General features: G+C 32.4%; 1 protein-coding gene across 15 annotated transcripts in view; it reads left to right on the top strand.

The window, feature by feature from the left end:
* Positions 1-16,806, top strand: part of LOC105258693 (voltage-dependent calcium channel type A subunit alpha-1) — a 200,741-nt gene that overhangs the window by 141,360 nt on the left and 42,575 nt on the right. For 13 of the 15 annotated variants that reach the window (XM_025414293.1, XM_025414297.1, XM_025414295.1 and 10 more), the window contains 11 exons: positions 2,170-2,273; positions 3,717-3,832; positions 4,221-4,280; positions 5,647-5,748; positions 8,184-8,396; positions 9,225-9,652; positions 9,803-10,110; positions 10,505-10,624; positions 10,918-11,481; positions 11,757-12,102; positions 12,551-12,715. In XM_025414293.1, coding sequence (XP_025270078.1) covers positions 2,170-2,273; positions 3,717-3,832; positions 4,221-4,280; positions 5,647-5,748; positions 8,184-8,396; positions 9,225-9,652; positions 9,803-10,110; positions 10,505-10,624; positions 10,918-11,481; positions 11,757-12,102; positions 12,551-12,715 — 2,526 coding nt within the window. The remainder of the gene's footprint in view (positions 1-2,169; positions 2,274-3,716; positions 3,833-4,220; positions 4,281-5,646; positions 5,749-8,183; positions 8,397-9,224; positions 9,653-9,802; positions 10,111-10,504; positions 10,625-10,917; positions 11,482-11,756; positions 12,103-12,550; positions 12,716-16,806) is intronic. The other 2 variants (XM_025414296.1, XM_011270118.3) reach the window with 1 other exon arrangement.

The following is a 16,806-nucleotide window of genomic DNA, read 5'->3' as shown; positions in this document are numbered from 1 at the left end:
TGGATATCACATTTTTGTATCAAATTCATTCCTTTGTGACTAATTCCTTGTCAATTAATCCTTTTACAGAAGATATATTATCGAATTAATCCTTTTACAGAAGATATATTATCGAATAATCATATTTTTCGATACTGTGTGTGTTCCCTTAACCCTCTACCACCCGCTTTTAAACGTTTATTTTCTTTTATAATTAATTTGATTATTTTTCACTTCAGTCGATGTATTTTTGTATTTTTGTCTCCCCTTTCTGTGTTCTTAGAAATTGCCGAATTTGCCGGCTTTCAGGAATGTAAAAACAGCTAACACTGACGTATATGTTCACCTTGCTCAGTATGACATTGTCAGTTCCAGCCCTCTTCGATGTTTTAATATATTGATGTTAACTGTATCTTTCATTGTATTTAATCCTTTCGTGATTATCGTGCATTATCTTTAATCTATCTCACAATTAGGTTATTTTTATAGTGAAATTAAATATAAATATATTTTTTAGCACGTTGTAATACACACTAAATGAGTAACACATAAAGTTACCGATAATATTTATTCATTCACAATTCACGAAAGGATTAATAATTAACCGAACAAGGAAAATTTTAAACTATTTTATTGTTATAAACACGCAATAATTTATTTTGAAGTCTTCCAATATTAATCTACTGGCTGTGATCATTGATCGTTAACTGTTGAATCTCAAAAATAATTTTCTAGTCGGATAATCCGGGATAAGAAATATCAATTAAAAGAAAATGCCATGCTTTGAAATTACTTGAAAGTTTTTTTCTCAAAATGTACAAATTGTATGTAGTTTTCAAAGTATAGTTTTCGGAATATACAGGGTGGTTTACAAGTCTGGAAACGGTCAATTATTTCCGAAAATAGTGGTCCTGTGGGAAAATATTTCAGACAAAAGTTGTAGGGTTTTAAGTAACGCATTACACAGTAATATTACTATGACTTCGAACAGTGTTGTTAAGATCACCTTCAATTTCTTAAATGGAACCCTCTACTTTTTTATTACATATTCTTGTAGCTTATCTCGAAAGCTTTGCAAAACATTATAATTAAGTTAGTTTTCATTAAGTACTTTCCGAATTATGAAGCTTGAAATCATTTCTTAATTTTACATAAACCGTAAAATATCTTGTAAAATATTCATTTTTTGATTATCTTACCTTAATACTTTTATGTACAAAATTTTAAGATTTTTTTCATTTTTAAGAAAAAATATGTAATTGTTAATTGCAAATTACATATTTTTTCTTCGAAACAACTATGTGTTTTCTTTACACCAATCGATTTCTCACATTATTTTGTGCATAAAAGTATTAAGATAAGATAATCGAAAAATGAATATTTTACTAGATATTTTATGGTTTATGTGAAATTAAGAAATGATTTCAAGTCTCATAACTCGGAAAATACTCAATGAAAAAATATTTTATTATAATGTTTTGAAAAGCTCTCGAGGTAAGTTACAAGAATATGTAATTAAAAATAGGGGGTTCCATTTAAGAAATTTAAGATGATCTTCACGTGACCTTAACAACACTCTTCAAGGTCATAGTAATATTACTGTGTCATGCGTCACTTAAAATCTTACAACTTTTGTCTGAAACATTTTCCCACAGGATCACTATTTTCGGAGATAATCGATCGTTTCCAGACTTTTAAACCACCCTGTATAACATTATTCTAGTTGAAATAGTTGAAACTTGTCTATGCAGGTTACTTCTCGAGATAGTAAGTAGCGATTAGGGAAATGTAGCAAGTAGTCTCGAATCATATATGGCATGTTTCTCTGATTCTACTCCTTTTTCCCCGGATTATACTTTCTGACGATACCGTAAGGTTTCATAAAATTAATATTGTTTTGCGTAAATGAGGTCGGTGGTGATTCAATCTATCTTTAGATAAAAATTTGCTCTTCATGTCGGACAAAATTTGTCTTTGTGAAGAGAAATGAAAATTATCGAATAACGATAAATAAATTCGAGCTCTCGCACCCGGACGGCTACGTTTATCGCGTTACGTTTGGTACAGCCTGATGCCTCTGTATCACATAACGATCCCTCTGCCGTTAATTAATATACCCTCGGCTGTGTAACCGGTGCATATGTGTATACGCGACACTGCTCTTCATATCGATTCTGGTCGGATTTGCAGACAAACGACGCTCTTGGCAGTCAATACAACTGGATTTACTTTATACCGTTGATCGTCCTTGGATCATTCTTCATGCTGAACTTAGTTCTTGGTGTCTTGAGCGGGTGAGTATACCTTCCCTAAAAATCTCTCGTGGCCTTTTCGCCCACGCCCACGATATAATTCAGCGGGGCAGCGATCGTGCTTGCGTAATCCGCGAAAATTGTGAATAAAGTTTCATTACTTCAGAATCAATTTCTTTCCTCGTCAGGGAATTTTCTAATGTAAGAGCGCGCGTCGAACGGCGGGCGGCTTATCGGAAAGCAAAGAACAAGCAGCTTTTCGCCTCTGCATTCTGTTCCTACTTAAAATGGATCACTCAAGCAGGTCTTCAATTAATAGACATTGCCTAACGTTAGGATATAATGAGCTATATCTCTTAGCGTGTTTAGCACTATTGCAATTTAGAAAAGTAAAAATCATCAGTTTATTACAGAAAAGAAATTGGCCATTACATGATAATTTTTTTTAAATTATAAAATTAATAATACAGTAAATTTTAATCAATATTTTATTAGAAGATCCTATTGTGTAATATTTATTTATTTATATATTTATATATAAATAATTAATATTTATTTATTTATATATTTATTTATTTATTTAATATTTATTTTCTTTTATTGCAAAAAGCTTACTATGTTTTCTGATTTATAAATTTATTATTATTCTCTTATTAGATATATACAGGGTGTCCCAGACTTAATGAATCAGCCGTTAATGGTAGATTCCTAAGATCATTTGGAAACGAAAATCTTAATACTAAAATGTTGAGGAAGATGTAGTTTCGGCGCTATAAAAGATTAAAGATTACCAATCGGCGCGTTACGTTCTCTTATGCTCAGAGATATAGCGCATCAAGGAGCCCGCATAGTTTGAACATTTTTATGAAGTCTTTCTCAACATTTTGGTATTAGAATTTTCGTCTCAAAATGATCTCAGGAATCTATCATTAACGGCTGATTTCTTAAGTCTGGGACACCCTGTATATATGTATATTATATTTACATGTCAAATAATTAAATATTTTTATTTTTTCTAATCTTTGACATGCGAGAAACAAAGTTCAAGATATTATATAAATATTTAGTTCTGAATACGCAATGAGTGTACAATGCAAAGTGCGTTATATATTATTATATAGGAACGTAAATTTTTGGCATCGCCTCTCGTTTATTCAATTAATCACCGCTAGATTTAATTAGGAAAAAGTAACATATGTACGTAAGAGAGTAGTTAACAATAAATTGATCATAATTATGTATAACTATTCATACCGTAATACACGCTAGTTTAAAGTAATCCATGAAACAAGTATTTCGCAAAAGAAAAAAATAATTTTTAATATTTCTTATGATATTTTATTTAAACACAGTAGCTTATTAAATATGCCGGTATTGCTAGAATATTCAATGATACTACTAGAAAATTTCCTGCTAAACTTAGTCTTTATAAAAGAATTAAATGCTCCCGAGTAAGCTCCCATGTCATCTGTATCACGCTTGTAGAGAGTTTGCGAAGGAGAGAGAGAAAGTGGAGAACCGACAGTCCTTTCTGAAGTTGCGAAGAGAGCAGCAGCTTGAGCGCGAACTGAATTGTTACCTCAATTGGATCTGCAAAGCAGGTTAGATCAATTGCCGTAGAAGAAATACGTGAATTGAAAGAGATTGACAGTAATCTATTTCGCGCAAAATAAGGATATTTTAGATTTTTTTCAGGAAAAATATTATAAAAGTAATACACAGAAATGTAGTATACCAAATAATGTTTCGAGAATAAAATCGCAAGTTGATAAGCAAAAAATAGAAATGCACAATTAATGTATTTCCGACGTGAAAGATTGAATTTTAAATTTTCTCGAGCATATATATTTCCGATCTCGATCTATTTCAATTCTTTTATTGTGCAAAGAGTGTGCTTGCGAAAGCTTGTTGTACGCATGAGTTGTCCTCGCGTATATTGAAACGCAAAATTATATTGATTACTATTAATACGTAATGTTCACTTTTCAGAGGAGGTGATACTTGCCGAGGAGAGAACCACGGAAGAGGAGAAAATGCACATATTAGAAGGTTCATATAACATACAACGATTGATATCATGAATATTCACTTTTTTAAAGTTTGCACTCTCGAGAAGATTTGCGAAACGAGCTCTACATCTCCGAAACGTGCTCGTGCATATTTATATAAAATGCTTTCCTATAAGTATACTCTCGCTCGCATTTTTTTTCACGTAATCGAATCGAATTTTTCTTAGTGCGAAATAATTTTAATTAATAGAAAAACAACATCACAATCAAATCAAAAACACATCCTCATCTTTTATATTATGCAATAAGCTCTATTTTCCATATTTTGCATATGGTACATATAAATATATTTTAACTTTTAATAACCTTTTAATTTTTTTTTAATAACTTTTAATAATATATTTTAACTTTTAATAATATTTCGTTATTTTGTTGACTTTATGATCTGTCAAAGTTATTGAAGAAATGTAAGAAATATAAGTAATGTATAACATTACGATTTTCACAATGTTATTAGACCGTAAACTAAAAAATGTCACGACATATATTGCCACATTTTTTATTTCATGTAAATATCATTCTTTTGTATCTGTTGATACCTCTTTCGAGAATAAACAAATGTACAACTTACATATTTTCAATAGCTGCACTGAGAAAAAAATCTGGTTGCATTAATTAGAATTCTGATAGATTCAACCACTATGTCTGTTGGAAAATGGACGAACCAGAATTCTTGTAGGAATTACCAGATGAATCTGATTAATTTCTTCCTATTAAATTTACCAAATTTGTGGTTGATAATATTAAACTCGCCAGCAAGTCGTCTAAAATTTTTTCCATCTAATCTCAAAAGTCTGTTTAATATTTTAAATTCCAACAAGATTATTAGATAAATTCAATCCAGATTATTGAATAAATTATTTTAAATTCAGTTTGTTAGAAATTAAACTGATAAACAGTGATGCAAGAAGAGGATGCAGCTCAAACACACAATCAGAGAGCTGGCGTCCTATGTCTGGCACTACTGCTCGTAAAAGAAAAAAATATACTTTGAATTTAATGTTAATACTAGTTCTCTATACACATTTCATGGCAAATATTGAATACGAGTTATGTTAAGAGTGGCAAGCAAAGAAATTAATGTAACAAGAAATTTTATAGATCTAACCAGAAAATACTAACCAAATCCTTATAGTAAAATTTATTAAACGTTCTAGTTATGAAAAATCTTATCATAATAACTAGAAATTCTTGTTTGATTTAACCAAAATGCCTTCAATCATATACGTCTTGTTGATACAATCAAACGATTTTTCTCAGTATGACGATAAAAGATTAATTAAGTGGCGTAATTTATTCGAAGTTATAATTGCACAACTTAATATCTCTGCATATATTCTACGCAGTAAGAAGAAGAGCGGCGGCGAAGAAGAAGAAATTGAAAAATCTTGGCAAGAGCAAGAGTACAGACACGGAGGAGGAGGAGGGCGAGGACGACCAGGACGATGGTGAGTTGTATTTTGCCAACTCGACGTTCATCAAGTATTCTCTTCTTCTTGTTCATTCGAGTTGTGACTTTTTCTCAGAGTGTTCGAACAAACGCAAAATTGTGAAATCGAGATCAAGTTCAAGTAGTAAGAGATTTCACGATTTCTCAGTAGTCAGAACTTATGTCGATCAACGATTTCCTCAAGAAATTGTAATAATATTAAGAAAAGTGGTGGAGAAACTTAATTAATGATAAATTAAAAAAAAAACGAATTAACGAAAATTATAATCAACGTTAAAATTTTGCAAACCAATGTTAAAATTAGTTAAACAATGGTATTAAATTTGAGAAATGTACACAAATATATTGCGATATACCTTTCTTAAAAATTCATGCAAAGGAAATCGTTGGTGTGCGAGAGATTTTGGCCCTTTTTATCTCGTTCTAAAACTTTTCTCTATTTATTGGCACGTTAGCGTATTTTCATATTCATCGACTTTAATATTTTGTGAATTACGTTTGATTTCTTCCTTTTGCGAGAGGGAAAGAAAAGAACGATCCTTTCCCATAATTTTTGCCGATGAACATTCTAAACACACGCTATCAGATGCTCCTCTTGTTTCAGTGCCTAAGAAAAAGCTCAAAGGTAACTACAACCGTGAATGCCATGACTTTTCGTAAAGACCAACGTAAAAACAAGGCTGTATTCGTAATATTATTCGTGTAACTGTTTTATTTTTGTATTTTTATTTGTAAAAGATTCTTTTATGGTTGGTAAATACACACATGTACAATATTGTGCGTATCACATTTTTACATAATTATTAGAGACACGGGCTATTGCTTAGTAAATTAATTGTTTGGTACTTATGCGCGTATACAGGATGTATCAATAGTCACCTGTGGACATGTACAGTGCGCGTCAACGATCCTGTCGTAGGCGGGGCAAGGGGAGCGTAGAACCAATCAACTGGCCAATCAACGGGCAGTGGCCAGTTCTACGCTCCCCTTGCTCCGCCTACGACAGGATCGTTGACGCGTATTGTACATATAAAAATTAATTTTCTCGCAGTAAAACATATAGATACAATAGGACTGGTATTTAGATATAATTTCCGATAGCTTTAAACTGCTCTTATTAAATGATACATTTTTTTCAGAATATGTATTGCTCAAAATATTCGAGAATACAATTACATTGATACGCTTTCGAAGAATAACAATAAAAAATTAATTCAATATCTTTATTCGTGGTAGAGAAAAGAATTGTATTCCATGTAATTACTCGGATCGATTTACTGCTGATATGGTCGATGCATATCATTCGGAATCACACGGATTTTATTGCGCAAGAGACAAACCTGAGGACTCGATAGCTAATTTATTTTAGTTTTCTAGGTGTTGCTTCTATTGATTGATGTGACGATGCATAAATATTATCTTTCCTTTGTTACCGAGAACATTCGCACGATCGTCCAAAAATATACAAAATTTGCTTCGAATTAAATTTCTGAAAAAGATATAAATTTAAACAATCGAATTATGAAAATTAATATAACACATTTTTTTTTAAAGATATAAAAATTTACTTTCTCCCTCGCTCTTTCTTTCTTTATTAATTTAAATATATACATTTTTCTATTAGTAAAATTTTATTTTAAAATAATATAATTGTAATAATCTTTCTCTTCTTTTCCGTAAAATAATTTCTGATAAAACGATGAGTGCGAATGTTTCCGGCAAAAGTATTTAGGTACAATGTGATGATAAAATATGAATTAATTTTTTTATTATTGATACAGCTATAACCTTAGCTAGTTAAAGTGAACTGACAAAATAGTAGAATATTTAGTATTATCGAGTGAGGAATTGAATCCCTTGAGTAGTACATACTAGGAATCCTGATCCCTAGAATTTGATAGATAGGTTGGATAGATACTAGTCTGTCGACGTTATATAGAGATTGAGTAGCCAGAATATGTACGCATCATCATATACATATAATCGTATCTGCTTGGTAGAATAATTTAGTATTTTAACTATGTATCTCTATTTATATCCATCTTTTATCAAAGAAAAATTAAATCCTCTAATTTTCTTCCAGTCGATGTATAAAATAATTATATAATTGCCAGATTTCCTCGCGATATAGATTTTTGAAATAGACTTATTGTTAGAAGAATATCATCATTTGCAATATTTAAAGTTGAAAAAACTTTGAGTTTACAGATCGTAATATTTTAAATCATACGATGTTTGAGTCCAATCGCAGAAATAGTTTAGTAAGAAACGTGTAGGAAAAATAGAAAAGATTTTAAAATTGAACAAAAATAATATAATAAAAAATAAAAGCATATAAGATGCAATTAACAATCGACTGGTCTGTAATACACATCCTAGCAGGGTCGTGAAGATTTCTGATATGATATTGAAGAGATTTGTTCTATTTTATAGGGTTCTCGAGAACCTCCTACTTCAAGTCGAAAGTAAAGAAGCAGGGCACGTGTCTACAATTCTGGCGGGCCGAAAAGAGATTCAGGTTCTGGATACGCAATTCCGTCAAGTCGCAGCAGTTTTACTGGTTCGTCATCGTCCTTGTGTTCTTCAACACCATCTGCGTAGCCGTCGAACATTACGAGCAACCGAAATGGCTCACCGATTTCCTCTGTGAGTTCCGATTCTATGATTATTTTATTTAACAGTCCTTTTACCTAACCTAACCTTTACCTAACCTAACCTAATCTTTTAAGAACTTCCCGAGCTTATCAAGCGTCAAACGTGACAAACGTCTCCAAGAATTCAAGATTGTAATGATCAGTGTTTGCTGTAGATAATTTCAAAATTATCTAGATAAAAATAAAGATAAAAATCCGTAAATTTATCTTAGATGAGATAAAGATGATTTTACTTTTACTTAATCTAGATGAAAGATGAGATAATTATTGCGATAATCTAGATAATTATCTAGATATTTTTGTTTATTTTAGAAGACTATAAATATTTGTAAAAAATGTGACGCAGATTATAAATGGGATATTAAAATCATAAACTTATTCCTTCTCTTTTCCTAAAGAATATTTAAATAATAGCAAAAAGGTGTATAAATGATATGATAAATATTTATTTATTAATTTATATTTATAATATATTTATAATATATTAATAATATAATAATAATATATTTATAATATATTAATAATAATAATATAAAAAATATATTTTAGATATTTTAGATAGATTTTTAGAAGCTTGCCTGGAAAACTTTTTTGCATAATGAAAACGTCATTTTAGACAATTTTTAGATAAGATGACACATATTTTTTATATAAGATAAAGATACAGATACTTTGTATTTCTTCATCTAGTTAAAGATAAAGATGATTCATTTCTTTATCTAGATGATTATCTAGATAATTTTATCTAGATGCCAGCAAACACTGGTAATAATCTGAAGAATTTGGTGCTCTTTGAAAATCGATCTCTTTTTATTCGCAGACTACGCAGAGTTTGTGTTCCTGGCCCTCTTCATGATGGAGATGTTTATAAAGGTCTACGCGCTCGGTCCCCGCACATACTTCGAATCGAGCTTCAATCGCTTCGACTGCATCGTCATCTGTGGCTCGATCTTCGAGGTGATCTGGTCCGCATTGAAGTCCGGCTCTTTCGGCCTCTCCGTCCTACGTGCCCTTAGACTCCTGCGAATTTTTAAAGTCACCAAATATTGGAAGAGCCTAAGAAACCTCGTGATATCGCTGCTAAGCTCGATGCGCAGCATCATCTCTCTTCTCTTCCTACTCTTCCTTTTCATCCTCATATTCGCGCTGCTCGGTATGCAGCTATTCGGTGGCCAGTTCAATTTCGAAAGAGGCACGCCGCCCACCAACTTCAACACCTTTCCCATCGCACTACTCACTGTCTTCCAAGTGAGTACAACCGATTGTTACTACGATTTTAATGTACATTTAAGAGAGATTCAATTTGTAGATACCAAACGTATGATAGGACAAAATTAGATTTAATCTTTTCATAAGAAAAAGCTTCCACTTGTATAATAACTGATGCTGCTGACGCAGATTTTGACTGGAGAAGATTGGAACGAAGTGATGTACCAGGGTATCGAGTCGCAGGGCATGGCCTACTCGCTCTACTTCATCGTGCTGGTACTCTTCGGCAACTACACTCTGCTGAATGTCTTCTTGGCTATCGCCGTCGACAATCTCGCGAACGCGCAGGAACTAAGCGCCGCCGAAGAGGAACAGAAAGAGGAAGATAAGGAGAAGCAGTTGCAGGAGCTCGAGAAGGAGATCGAGTCGCTGCAAAAGCCCAGAGACGGTGGCGCACCGAAGGTGGAAATCTGCCCTCCAAGTCCAACCCAGAATTTGTAAGTTTCTCTTCTCTCTTCCGTCATTCGTCAAAATTCTCGTCTCTTTTTGTCAATTTGTCGTGTCAACTATAATTTATAGCAAATATAATCATTTTTAGAATACGAAATGGTTTTATTTTCTATTTAAAAATGAAATAATCTTCTTAACTAGCAAAAACATTTTATGGCAACTTTGAGTCGAAGAATTCAGAGACTCATTGATAAAATTTGCATTGGAGTTTTTCTTCTTGACTGAAATATTTCCGTTTATGATTAATAATTTTCGTCATAATTATTAAATAAGAAAAAAAAGACTAAAATAATATAATAGATTAATTAGAAAATACAAGGAGCAAAATGTCGATGAAGGAAGTACATGTACAAAATGGAGAATGATGTATCATTTTTTCAGCAGAGATGGAAGAGGTGATAACCAAGCGTCTGAAGAGAGGAGGCAGGATGAAGATGACGACACGGGACCAAAACCAATGCTGCCATACTCCTCCATGTTTATACTGTCCCCTACGAATCCGTAAGTTCATCATTCCAGTCAATTAGCCAATTTTTTCTAATCAATTGAAAAGCTCAGTTGACATTGAAAATATTTCTCATCAACAATCGCAATGTTTCAATATCTTCAATATCTTCATTATCTTCCATATCTTCATTATCTTCAATATCTTCCATATCTTCATTTTGAGAAAGAATTTACGACAATAATAATTAATAATTAGGAATTAATTATTTAAATTAATAATAATAATTTTTTGATTGTTCCAAGATTGTTGTTCCCACGCGAATAATAACGCCACCTTTTGTTCGCAGCGTAAGAAGAGCCGCCCACTGGGTCGTGAACCTTCGGTACTTCGACTTCTTTATAATGGTGGTGATATCGCTGTCGAGTATCGCGCTGGCCGCCGAGGATCCCGTCTCGGAGAGCGCGCCGAGGAACAAGATCCTCAATTACTTCGATTACGCGTTCACCGGTGTCTTCACCATCGAGATGGTGCTGAAGATCATCGATCTCGGCATCATACTCCATCCGGGCTCGTATCTGCGCGAGTTTTGGAACATTATGGACGCGGTCGTAGTGATATGCGCCATGGTGTCGTTCGCCTTCGACATGACCGGCAGCTCGGCCGGCCAGAACCTCTCGACTATAAAATCGCTGCGAGTGCTACGAGTGCTCAGGCCACTCAAGACGATAAAACGCGTGCCGAAGCTCAAGGCGGTGTTCGACTGCGTGGTGAACAGTCTCAAGAACGTCATTAACATTCTTATAGTGTACATATTGTTTCAATTCATATTCGCTGTGATCGCGGTGCAGCTGTTCAATGGTAAATTTTTCTACTGCTCCGACGAGAGCAAGTATACGAGAAAGGATTGCAAGTGAGTACGCTACCAATTGTCCCACTTACTTGTCTTTGGGAGACAAGTAAATGGGAACATCAATAAATATTCATTAATTAAATATTAAATATTAATTAAATATTAAATATTAATTAAATATTAAATATTAATTAAATATTAAATATTAATTAAATATTTATTAATTAAATATTTATTAAATATTAATAAATATTAGAATATTTAATAATAACGATCGAAACTATGAATAGGGAAAGGGAAGACAAATGGAGAGACTAATTTTGTTTTCGCAACAGCGGTCAATACTTCGTTTTCGAGGAAGGTAACATGCTGCCGGAGCCCAGGAATCGGACCTGGCAATCCCAGTCCTTTCACTACGACAACGTGATGGTGGCCATGTTGACGCTGTTCGCCGTCCAGACCGGCGAGGGCTGGCCGCAAATTCTGCAGAACTCGATGGCGGCCACGTACGAGGACCAGGGCCCCATCCAAAACTTTCGCATTGAGATGTCCATTTTTTACATCGTTTACTTCATCGTCTTTCCATTCTTCTTTGTCAACATCTTCGTGGCCTTGATTATCATCACATTTCAGGAGCAGGGAGAAGCTGAATTACAGGACGGTGAAATTGATAAAAATCAGGTGATGTCCTGCAAGTCAATCATTTTTCTTTCACTTGTATTGAATTCGTTTATCGAAGTATACTCTATTTTTTTATTGATAATCAATATAAAAATTTAAATTGGTGATAACGCGAAGTCGTTCCATGGAACAATTAAAAAATTCTAACGATTAAAATTCTAACGATTAAAAAAAATATAATTTGCGTACAAAATAAAAAGATATAAAATTATTACATCGATAAGAGATATAAAATTATTTTTTTATATTAAATATATATTATATATTTTTATTTTTTTAAATTACAAATTTTTCTTCAAAGGTATATAAATTTTTTTATATTTATTTTGTAATTTCCTAGTTGTTTTAATTTTCTTTTTCATCCAAATGTATTTTAAATAATGCGATTACGTAAGAATCTATCTTTTTGTTAGTATCAAGTGTTAATAATTTTGTATTAATCTTTCAGAAATCTTGTATAGACTTTACAATACAAGCTCGTCCGCTCGAGAGGTACATGCCGAAGGAACGGAATAGCGTAAAGTACAAAATCTGGAGGATAGTCGTATCCACACCGTTTGAATATTTTATCATGATACTCATCGTATTGAATACGATACTACTTATGATGAAGGTAAGTGTCCTATAGTCTCTCTTCCGCATTCAAATTTCTCTAAAGAGAATTTCGCTAATCAAATTAAAAAATTTTTCTCCCCGATCAGCTCTGGTATAGAAAATGCGGATAATGAAAAAAAGAAAGACTCCCACAATACGCATCCCTTCTATGAGATGAATCGAAAACAAAAATTACGTTTAAAAATTCCTTTGAACACAAATCAAATCGGTTCAAGAGAATTTTTACATAATTTTCAAACTACCTTTGTTTTCGGTTTCTCATGTTGCGGCTCTAAATAAGAAGGGGACATAAGTGCAAATTATTATTTTCCAGTACGCATCAATCGAGTAGAAAATGTTGTTTATCATCCGTTTAAAATTTAGCTAATATTCCTAATGCAAAAAATATTTTTTAATATTAATATAAAAAATATAAAAAATATTTTTTAATATTTTTATAATTAAATACTGATATATCGGATGTGTTTAACTAAAGAAAATAAAAATTCGGCGCACTTATAGGTCTCAGTCTTGCTGGAACTGCGATGTATCATTCATTTATTTTTCAGTCCTGCGATACTTATCGTTCCCAGTTTCTTTTCAACGTCCATGCATTCTTTTAGCGTAAGACCCGTTAGATCTATCGGCAACTTTAACCAATCGACAAACAGTATCCTCTCTTGTTAGCATAATGAAGATACGCGATATCATAAACGAGATTATGTCGCGTCTAAAAACGCAGCGTACGTAATACTACGAATGACTGTATCATATTTATATATCACATTATACGTTATATATACGTACGAGGACATTGTTGTTCTTGCCTGCTGATCTTTTTTAATCGTTTTCTTTGTATAACTGTATCACCCTTGTATTTTATATCAATACGTGTACACAGCTATGTCGAATTTTATCTTATCCTGTTCTTGAAACTTGCCCTCGCAAAATTTCTCCTTTTCTCGAGCGATATATATATTGTCCGTGTCACTTTTACTATTTTATTTCTGACATTTATTTGCATCTCTAATAATCGACTAACGATTTCATATTATTTCTCCTTCTCTCCTTCGATAATTGATGAGTCGTGTATTTAATTTAATCATTATTCTATGTTTATTTTAATTAATTTCTCAGTATATTTTCAACGGATTAAATTTGCAAGTATTATCGATATTTGATCTTCAAAATGTTAAGCGAATTTTTATAAAAGACTTACGTTTAATATTGAAATCGTGAGGCAAAATTAATGGCGCCTCAATTTGTATGATAATTTTTATAACAATTTTTGTAAACATTTTTTATTGTCTTGATACTTTGAGGATCGATAAGACGAGAATGTTTTCTTTGCTCGGTTACTTTGTTTTAAACTTGTTTTCCTTATCTCAAAATCAGTTTCTGATCCCTCGTTCGACCAATTGCATGGCTAACAAAAAACTGCTGTGTCCTCGTTTTCGAAGTAGATTATATTCGAAAACGTGCGAAGGGAATATGTTTTTCAACATCAATGTGATATCCACAATAACACACACAGATACTAACACGACGTGCGTTCGATTTTTGCGTTCGCCTCGCTAATACCATGATTTAACTGGTAGTAAAGTGAGGCAGTCGCGTTGCACCTCAACCTCGCTTGAAATGACTTAGAAAGCCGAGGTGCCGGAAAAGATTGCACCTTCTTGACGTCTACGAGTCCTGCACGCGAGCCCACATGCTGTTTTAAAATACTACCTTTTAACTTTTTCTTTTCTCTTGGAATGCAACAATGGCAGATTTTTCAAATAACGTTAAAACTTGTTATACTAATGTGAAATTAAGTAATTAAATTTTTGGTTAAATGAGAGAAATGCAAAAAAATTAGTAGTTATTAGGAAATAATTATTAAAAATATTATTTAGTCAGTGTTCATTTATTGTACAGTCGGGATTCGCAAAATCATTGGAAAATATAAACTATTAATTTTTAATGATACAAGAGTAATAATAATTTTTTAATGATTTTATGAGACGATTAAAATAATTAGGAAATGTTTACAACAATTTTAAGTAATAACTGCTAATTTTAAAAAAGTTTTCACGTTATGTTCCATTTATTTTGTTCTAAATTTCATTCCGCTTGATTAATAATTGTCATTAATACGTCACTAATAATTAAGCGAGGTAAATTTGAAATTTATATATATATATATATATATATATATATATATTCGGGTTCTAAATTCATTGGGTTTTAAATAAAAAATTTGTTCGCCGAATGTTATTTTCTTCAACTTATTTCTATCATTAATTTTTCCGACTGGGAGTTAGATACTTTTGTCCCATTTTTCTCCGTGAAATGTTTCATTTGATTCACTTTTCCGATTCTCTATTCATTTGTTGTTAGAATAAACGAGTGCGAATCGATAAGAGAAAAGTAGCCGGATTCGCGCGCGCACGTTTTCAATCACGTGAACTGAATTCTAGAACCTAATTCTAGATCTCTTCGTTTGCCTCTCAGTTCCCTTGACTTGTACAGGTTGTTTAAGAACGCACGAGATAGATATTTTACCTTCATTTCTCTTTGGAACGAGATCACAGCTTGAGTTCGGACTCGTTGAATTAGAGATCTAGACACACACATGCGCTGATTCTAATTCACGCCCGATTATATGATTTGCGATCGGACTTGTTTGCCTGAAAGAAAGACAAGAAAACACGGAATGTTCAGATCACTTGCACACGCACTGCACCAGGTCTTGAGAGCACATACCAAGTGAGATACTACGTGTTCATATATTTTGCTCGAACGCTTGCGCGAACGAGGGGAGACAATATTCATTATTACTTTGGCATTACTATGTAAAAACGAGCACTTTGAAATTTTAAGAGAAAGGAAATAGTGACATTTAAAAAATTAAATATTTGTATTTTATTCCGTCAATATATTTCTCACGACTAGAATAACAAACTTGTGACTTGACTAGTTGAAAGCAAATTTCTTCCCTTCTAGATATACGAGATGTGTCACTTTATTTCGAAATCGCAAGATTGATTATTCTAGTCTCATAATAATTAATATACTTATTTAATACTTAATTATTAAAATAATTATTAAAATAATAATTATTAAAATAATTAATTATTAAAATAGAGAATTAATAATTGTGAGATAATGTAACGCAAATTAAAATCAATCTTCGACGCTAGTCGATTGTAATTGATTGCCTTCGTTCGAATGGCGATGTACGATGTATATACATATTAGGTGTCACGCACTTCTTCTTACACACGTGCAAGACTGCGTGTCGCATGCTGGCTGAGCCCGAAACAGATCGACCAATATTAGAAGTTGAGCAAAACAGCAACAACATTAGATATCCACTGAATGTGTGTGTGTGTGTTTTACAGTGACAAAAAACACACTCTGCACGGGGTGACCGCACGTTTTACCCTTTCCTCGTTCCTCCCTTGAACGAAAAAAAAAAAAGAAAAGAAAGACACAGATTGCAAAAAGATGTAAGCACTTCGAGAAACGAAGTTTCGTAACCTCCTGACGATCCCTTCGTTAATTGAATTGCACTCTTTTTGTGTTCCGGAGGTTCACTTACTTTAAATATCTTTGTTTTTCATTGTTTTTCTTACGTTTTCCTTCTCAATCGTTTCTCTCTTTTTCTTCTTATCACAATCTTTATCGGTTTCGCGACTAATTTCTTTAGACACTTAGATTCAATCCAACTTCTAGTCCAGACGTCCGTGGGAGATGATGATGAGAAGAGAATTAATTTTGACGCATAAAAGATACCATGAAATTTTATCCAATAAACTTAAATATTGCATTTAATGTTTATCAGTTAACGTAACATTGGAATTTTAGAATTAGATTTTATTTTATTTTTCTTAAATATCGGAGAACATAAGAATTTTTATACATCTCTCTTTTTATGTATATTTTATTATTTATTTTATTATTTAAAATTTTTACAAATTTTAAAAAGAAAAATTTGTCTTAAAAAAGATTCTTTGTATAATGTTAAATAATTTTCTTCTTGTCGTTGCTTCCGGCAGTATCCATCATTCAGAAAATCCCCGATATACTATCCATTAATGCCAATTAAGATGAAAAGAATTAATT

Source organism: Camponotus floridanus, unplaced genomic scaffold, assembly GCF_003227725.1.
Source record: "Camponotus floridanus strain SB8 unplaced genomic scaffold, Cflo_v7.5 scaffold8, whole genome shotgun sequence".
NCBI lineage: Eukaryota > Metazoa > Arthropoda > Insecta > Hymenoptera > Formicidae > Camponotus > Camponotus floridanus.
This window is presented reverse-complemented; position numbering and strand designations above follow the sequence as displayed.